General features: G+C 46.3%; 1 protein-coding gene across 1 annotated transcript; it reads right to left on the bottom strand.

Moving 5' to 3' along the window:
- Positions 1-3,937: 3,937 nt before the first annotated feature.
- Positions 3,938-5,035, bottom strand: Gpr132 (G protein-coupled receptor 132). Its single transcript, XM_004665569.1, has one exon. It carries the CDS (start codon positions 5,033-5,035, stop codon positions 3,938-3,940), a length of 1,098 nt encoding a protein of 365 aa, XP_004665626.1.
- Between the last annotated feature and the right edge of the window lie 3,566 nt (positions 5,036-8,601).

The following is an 8,601-nucleotide window of genomic DNA, read 5'->3' on the forward strand; positions in this document are numbered from 1 at the left end:
GTAAGTACATGAGGAAGTAATCTAAGGCAGGGTGTACAAAGAGCCTCCCCATCAACTATCTTCAAAGGTACATCAGCTCCTAGAACTTATCAGGAAAACCAGCTGGATGACCATTTTTTCCCATTAGAATTACTCCCAATAGTATGTGCCACCTGGACAATGAACTAAAGAAAAAAAGGCAGTCAGAATTTTAGCCTTACCTATGAACCCTTGTCAGGACACAGCCTGGGTGTGTGTGTGTCTAAAGTGTGCATGTCCAAGTGTGTACTTGTGCTTACATGTTCTGCCTCAGTATATGTCTGGATGTGTTTCTGCCAGAATGTGTGCATATGCCAGAGTATGTTTGTATGTGTATATGTGCCTGGTGCATGAGGCCAGGTGCATGAGGCCAAGTATATGTGACCAAGTGTATATGTATGTGTTCTTGAGTGATCTAGGTAGGAAGAGACTGCCACTTCTCCCTAACCCTGGTCATCATCCCAGGGAGCAGAAGAGAGTTCTGTGCTCTCCTCAGCTCTCTCTCTGGGACAGAACACTGCCAGTCTGAGTCCCTGGACCCTCACTGCATATCTCCATGTAGGTCTTCCCCCATGGGATACATTGTTCTCTCTTGTACTTACGCTTACCACAACCCCTGGCTTTATGCTCCCTGTCCTGGTGAATAGCTGGGCCAGGTCCTCCAGGGGCCTTGAAGATCTGATCTACCTGATATGCCAGGCACTAGCCCCACTGAGCAGGGACCCTCACTCCCCTATTGGACCCTGTGGACCCCAAAGATACACTTGGCAGCTATTTCCATGGGGAACTTGGGGCTACACATGGGCAATATGCTACCTGAGCCCACGAGCACTGCCTGGCTTGGAAGGCACTGAGTGAGGTGCTCTCTGTGGCTGAAGGCCAGGTGGACAGTGAGCAATCACTTCCCTGTGCATGGCAGGGCCTACCACACAATGGCCACTGGGCAACTTGTCTTGAAGGGTTCAGATTTATTTATTTACTTATTTATGAGAGAGAGAGAGAGAGAGAGAGAGAGAGAGAGAGAGAGAAAGCAACAGATAGAGTGAGAGAATGGGCATGCCTGGGCCTCTAGCCACTTCAAACAAACTCCAGATGTGCCATCTTATGCATCTGGCTTATGTGGGTTCTTGGGAATCAAACCCGAGTCCTTTGGCTTTGCAGGCAAGTGCCTTAATCACTAAGCCGTCTCTCCAGCCCTATTTATTTATTTTTTAAGGTGCTGGGAATTGAACCCAGGATGTCAGGCATGCTAGGCAAGTTCTCTACTGCTGAGCCATATCTGTAGCCCAAGGGTTTGATGTTGGTTTTATTATGCTGAACACAAAGAACCACTATTTGTTTCCTTCCCTGTGGAACCATTGTTACCCATTAGTTATGTGGTAGACTCTCTTGGCTCTCTTCACAGGCCTTAGGCCTACCCTGGATCCCTCTTATGTATGTCTGGTTCCTGCTTCTGGCCCACTCAGTCTTGACTTGCAGGCCTGTCCCAGCCTATTTCTCCCATAGCCCTGGGTCACACCTGGTCACTCTCAAGCACCCCATAACCATCCTTCTTGTGGCCTTGTCCCTCTGCTTGTCTTGCTCACGAACCTCAAGAGCATTCTCCTCCCTCCTTCACTCCCCAAAGGTCTCTTCAATATAGCTGACCAAGAGTTTTGGGCTTCTAGACCAAGTAGGTGATGCTATATGTCTTAGACCATTTTCTGTTCCTAAAACAAAATACCTGTAGTTTGGTAATTGATCACAGATAAAAGTTTATTTAGCTCATGGTTCTGGTGGTGCAGAGTCCTAAGAACATGGCACCAGCATCTGATGAGGGTCTTGGCTACTCTGTAACCTGACTCAGGGCATCAAAATAATCAGCCAGACGTGGTGGCGCACGCCTTTAATCCCAGCACTTGGGAAACAGAGATAAAAGGATCACTGTGAGTTCAAGGCCACCCTGAGACTACATAGTGAATTCCAGGTCAGCCTGGTCTAGAGTGAGACCCTACTTTGAAAAACAAACAAACAAACATAAAAAGCTATTAGGGGGCTGGAGAGATGGCTTAGCAATTAAGGTGTTTGCCTACAAAGCCAAAGGACCTCTGTTTGATTCCCGAGAACCCACATAAGCCAGATGCACAAGGAGCACATGAATCTGGGGTTCATTTGCAGTGGATGGAGTCCCTGGCATGCCCATTCTTTCTCTCCATCTCTCTGCCCCTTTCTCTCAAATAAATAAATACAAATAAAGTTAAAAAAAAATAAAAAGCTACTATGGCAACTCCCAGGGCCCACCTCCAGATGCCGTCTGCACACAAGATTATTGACCATGGTGACCTTCCTCAACCTCCCGCACCTGGAGGGCCTTTCCTTTCTTTAGGGTGCCACATCTATCCAGGCCCTTCTGCCCTGACACTAGCTATCCAACTCTTCCCCCATATGTCACCCTTATTCTGTGACACCCACTCTCTGGGCCTCATCCAGTCCTGTGGATGAATGGCATCTCCTGCACCAGAGACATTTTTGGGGAGTCAATCTGGGTCTTCTGGTTTTGCAAACAAGTACCTTTAACCACTGAGCCATCTCCCCTATAAACATCTACCTGTAGAAACAAATTGCCTTATTTCTTTTAAAAAGCAAGTTGGAAACCAGACCCAGTGGTGCATGCCTGTAATCGCTGCACTTCTTTGAAAGAGAAGACAATGGGATGAGGAGTTCAAGGTCATCCTCCGCTACACAGCCACTTTGAGGCCAGCTTGGGCTTCATGAGAGCCTACCTCAAAAAGAAAAATGATAAACAAACAAAAAGTTGGGATCAACACAGATTTTTGTTTTTATTCTCAATGCATTTTCCCAAAACCTCCCACAATGAACCACAGTCAACACCAGTGTTACTTGTAAATCTGGGATTTATCCCACTGCCTCTGAGAAACTTCCTGGAAGCATGGGTGCTAGCCCCTCCCCCTCTGCTCAGCTCAGTGAGAACTCTCTAAGGGAAAGCTGTGTGGTAGTCAGCCCCAACTGTGACTCAGTGAGGTAGTTGTCAATGGTCCAGCCTAGAGAGACTTCTCCCACAGAGCTGGGATCTATATCTGACCATGAGGTTTCCTTCCATGATGGAGCATGAGGGGGAGCAGAATAGGGCTTGCACTAGTCCCATTGCCCCAGGAGGATAAAGCAGGAAATCTAAAGATAAAGACATTCCAGGAATCCCCTTTGCCTCTCAGAAGCTGTAGCATCCTTTTCTGTGGTGTCCACCAGCACTTCCCAATAGAAACGATTGGGGCTCTCTGGCTGCTGTGCCCTACTGCTCCCCTAGGGGGCACACGCTTCTGTCCAGAACCACCCTCCCCACACCCCACACCCCCACCTTCACACACACAACCAGAGTTCTCAAAGCTAGATTCCTAGCCCCTTAAGAGTTCTGGGCTCTGGCACAGCCAACCCCCATCTTCCAGACACCACCATGGTGCTGGGTGACCCTAGGTGTGCTTCTTGCCCACCTCTGAGGCTAGCTGGGTAAGGAAAACACAAGATGCACTGTAACCATCAGACAACCCAGAAAGCACGGAAAATGAAGTCCTAACTCAGTCTCTGCCACTGGCCTTGCCATTGGGAGCTAGCCAGGACAAGGTGAAGAGCTCTACAGGATGAAGAGTTCTCCTGCCCATCATATGCTCCCTGGCAACCTAGGGATATCACTGACCTTGGTGCACTGCCACTTCCACATGGAAGAGCTTGGGATTCTGGATCATCCAAGGAGCAGAGGCTCATAGGATGGATAGCTCCAGGAACTAGAGAGCAGTATTGTGTCTTCAGAGGGGTCCACATTCAGTGCTGTGGGCACTCTCACTGTGGGTTCAGAGGACTAGGAACGTCACTGGTCCCTGGAATCTGAGGTTTGGCATCCTCCCCTGTTACTGGTATAGTGGACTCAGCAGGACTCCTCAGTCAACCTTTCTGAAGTGCACTTTGAACCCCACCTGGCAGGCTGTGACCCCGGAGGGCACACAGGTTTGGGGACTGTGTAGCTGTCATTAAGTCCCCAGGGTGAACGCATCTCCTCAGAGTTCTTTGAAAGTGTGACATCTGTCTTTGTGGACCACTTTTTCCACTCCGTGTGGATTCTGGACACTTTTTGTCTAGAATGGTCTGTGGTCAGCACATAGATGATGGGGTCGGCGATGCTGTTGACTGTGGACAGGCACAGAAACATCACGGAGACCGTGTATAGTCTGCTTACAAAGGCACATACAGCATCCTTATCACCTCGGTAGAGGGAGAAGGTAGCCGCTTTGATGAGGAGTATGACATGGTAGGGTGCAAAGCAGACCAGGAAGATGACAACAATGGCAATGGCCGAGTGCTTCACCTTGGCTTTCTGGGCAGTGGTCAGTCCTGTGCTCAGCTCTATGCTTCGAAATATTCGGTGGTTGGTGAACGCGATGGTGCAGAGAGGAATGGCAAAGCCAAGAGCAAACCGCAGGTAGTGGTAGCCAGCGATCGTGTCATTCATCCATAGGGGCTCGAAGCAGGTGTCCACCACCTTCATGTCAAACACTGGGTAGTAAACAAGCCCAACAAGGACAAATATGCACCCAGAAATGAAGATGGCAGTCCTCTGATGGCGGCGGCCTCGGCTCTCCAATGCATAGACCACTGCCATAAAGCGGTCGCAGGAAATGCAGCAGAGGAAGAGGATGCTGATGGAGATGTTGCAGAAGAAGATGTAGGCGGTTGCTTTGCAGGCATTTGGGCCTAGCGTCCACTGGTGCTTGTTCTGGATGTAGACAACCCACAGCGGCAGCGTGCTAATGTACAGCAAGTCGCAGAGGGAAAGGCAGAACAGGTAGACAGCCAGGACGTTGCCCTGCCGCACCTGCAGCAGGGTCAGCCAGGCAGTCAGGCAGTTGGCTGGCAGGCCCAGCATGCACACTGTACTGTACACCACCACCAGCACCATCCTGCTCTCCTCAAAGGATGCATTGCAGATCTCAGTAGAATGGGCCAAGGTGGTCTGAAGGATGGGCATGGTCACCAGGGTGGCATTTCCTATGGGGCAGAGATGACAGTGTGGGTGAGATTCTGTGGAAAGCCAGGAGGAAGATTGACCATATGGAGAGAGTAAGGAGATTCATGGACTCCAGGATAGGCACACTAGGGGCTCAAAAAGCTCCACATGGATTACTAGAAATGACACTTTTGATCCTGGATGTCCAATAGCTCCACGAGAACCAAGAACAAGGTGACTTCCGGTTAAGATGGCGGCGTAGGTACCACGCCAAAGCAGCCTAGGGGGGAAAAAGACCAAAAACTCAGCAAAATACACACTTTTAATAAAAAGGGAGGTGTATAGGAAATTGAAGTGGCAGCGGAGAAGTAGAAGAGATCGAGAGCATCCAGCGCCTGCACAGGCTGGCAAAAGCGGCCCTGGCAGCTCCATCAACTGCGGCGGTGGCAGCGCGCACCAGAAAGCCACCAGGCGTGGCTCGAGCCGCAGGAAAAGCCAGGTGTGGGGAGCTTCCCTTCACACCGCGCTCTCCGCAACTCAGGAAATGTGAAGGGAGAGTGGCAGTGAGCAACAGAGGAGCAGACCACGAGGTAGAACAACACGTGGAGCAGCGAGAGAACCAGAGCATCTGCGGCTCCCTCCCCTCCCCTCCCCCACCGCCTGAGCCCAGCTCCAGCGAACAGAGCAGCGGTCCCAGGACCGGCCACGCCAACTTGAGCCGACAGTGGGACCCAAGCAGGAGCAGAGTCCAGTAGCAACATCAGCGGCTCTGGCACCAGTAACAGTGGCCCCAGCAGCAGCAGACCCAGCAGCAGCAGCTTCAGCAGCAACAGTAACAGACCCAGCAGTGGCTATTTAGCAGCAGCAGTTCAAGCATCAGGGGTACTGATATGCAGGGCCACACTTGCCAGGCTCGGTTTGCCCCACAGGAAAAGCCAGCGCCAGAAAGAAGAACAGCACCCCAACAACACAGGCAGCAACTTTACTGAGACCAAAATCATCCAAGGTAACTTGGATTGCACCAGGAAAGGGTCTCACTTGGTCACAAGCTGACTTGGATCCCTCAGCAGACAAGAAATCTTAACCTCTTTGTTGATAGAGGATCTGGTCGTTATAATAACTACTCTTGCATACATACTTGGGGCTGTTTTTGACTGAATGTGTACAGTGTTTAGTTAAATTTTAGAATCTACCTGTATTTTGTTCCACTCAGCGTACTTGAATACTTCAATAGCAGGGAAACTCAACCCCTAGGAACACCTTTGTAGATACTCTGAGTCTTAAGAGCCACACCTAACACCTTAAGCTCCTACCATGAAAATATATAACATCAAATGAATTGATACAGCTAAGAATACCCAGCTAGCTAGAAAATCCAAGCATTAACTTAATCCAGGATGCAAAAATATATACATTATAACACAAGAAACACTAAAAAGCAAGATGATATGAATCCACCTAAAAGTATTAATGCATCAGAAATGACCTCCAGTGAGAACGAGTTAGAGGAAATGCCTGAGAAAGATTTCAAAAGAATGATTGTAATTATGTTCAAAGAGGTCAAAGAACAAATCGAAAGAATCACAGAAGAAATCAAAGAGGAAATCAAAGGAATCAAAGAGGAAATCAAAGAAGACACAGGACACCAATATAAAGAAATAAAGAAGGCAATATAAGACATAAATGAGGAAATAGAAATAATAAAGAAAAACCAGTCAGAATTACTAGCAATGAAGAACACAGTTAATGAAATAAAAAACTCTGTAGAAAATCTCACCAGTAGGCTGGATGAAGGAGAGGACAGAATATCTAAGCTAGAAGACCAGGTGGCAGATCTAATACAGTCCAACAAAGAGAAAGACAAACTTATAGAAAAGTATGAGTGGGAATTTCAAGATACTCGGAACACTATGAAAAGATCAAATATTAGAATTCAGGGCATAGTAGAAGGAGAAGAATTCCACTCCAAAGGCATAGTAGGTGTCTTCAACAAAATCATAGAAGAAAATTTCCCCCAAATTGGGAAAGAGGTGCTAATACAGATACAGGAAGCCCTTAGAATCCCAGCCAGACAAAACCTGGAAAGAACCTCTCCTTGCCATATTATAATCAAAGTTCCAAACACACAAACCAAAGAAAAAATATTGAAAGCAGTTAGAGAGAAAAATCAAGTTACCTACAAAGGCAAGCCCATCAGATTTATAGCAGATTATTCAACACAAACTTTTAAAGCCAGAAGGGCTTGGAGTGATATATTCCAAGGTCTGTAAGATATAAACTGTCAACCAAGGTTACTTTATCCTGCAAAGCTATCCATTCAAATAGACAGAGAAATAAGGACATTCCATGACAAAAGCAGGTTAAAGAAGTATTTGAAGACAAAACCAGCTCTACAGAAAATACTTGAAAGAATCCTCCATGCTGAAGAAAGGAAAAGCACACATATAAGGAACCTAGAAAAAACAAGCAATACTCAAATACTAGTTAACACAAGAGAACACAGGTAGAACTGGAACCACACACAAAAAAAATGGCAAACATAAACACATACCTTTCAATAATATCTCTTAATATCAATGGCCTCAATGCCCCAACGAAAAGACATAGGTTTGCAGACTGGGTTAAAAAGCAGGATCCTACAGTTTGCTGTCTCTAAGAAACTCACCTTTCTACAAAGGATACACATTATCTTAGTGTGAAAGGTTGGAAAACGGTGTTTCAAGCAAATGGGCCGAGAAAACAAGCAGGGGTTGCTATCCTAATATCTGACAAGGTAGACTTTAGTCCAACGTTAGTCAAGAAAGATAAGGAAGGTCACGTTATATTGATTAAGGGCACACTCCAACAGGAAGACATTACAATCCTAAACATATATGCACCTAACATGGGGGCTCCCAAATTCATCAAACAAACACTATTAGAACTAAGGTCACAGATAACACCAAACACAGTGGTGATGGGTGACTTTAACACCCCACTCTCATCAATTGACAGGTCATCCCAGGAAAAAATAAACAGAGAGGCATCTGGACTAAATGAGGTCATAGAAGGAATGGACCTAACAGATATATACAGGACATTTCATCCAAAGGCTGCAGAATATACATTCTTTTCAGCAGCACATGTAACATTCTCTAAAATAGACCATATATTAGGACATAAAGCAAACCTTAACAAATTCAGGAAAATTGAAATAATTCCTTGCATTCTATCTGACCACAATGGAATTAAACTACAAATCAGTTGCAAGAAAGGCTATAGAGCATACACAAAATCATGGAAACTAAACAATACACTACTAAATGATGAATGGGTCAATGAAGAAATCAAGAAGGAAATCAAAAAATTCATAGAGTCAAACGATAATGAGAACACAACATGCCAAAATCTCTGGGACACAATGAAGTCAGTTCTAAGAGGTAAATTTATAGCCTTAAGTGCCTATATTAAGAAATTAGAAAGGTCGCAAGTAAACGACCTAATGCTTCACCTTAAAGCCTTGGAAAAAGAAGAACAAGGCAAACCAAAAATCAGTAGACGGGAAGAAATAATAAAGATTAGGGCAGAAATTAATGAAATAGAAACCA

The sequence above is a fragment of the Jaculus jaculus genome, chromosome 7 (assembly GCF_020740685.1).
Source record: "Jaculus jaculus isolate mJacJac1 chromosome 7, mJacJac1.mat.Y.cur, whole genome shotgun sequence".
Lineage (NCBI taxonomy): Eukaryota > Metazoa > Chordata > Mammalia > Rodentia > Dipodidae > Jaculus > Jaculus jaculus.

Coding starts and splice junctions, on each gene's coding strand:
- Gpr132 (XM_004665569.1), bottom strand. CDS start 5,035: ATGCCCATCCTTCAGACCACCTTGGCCCATTCTACTGAGATCTGCAAT.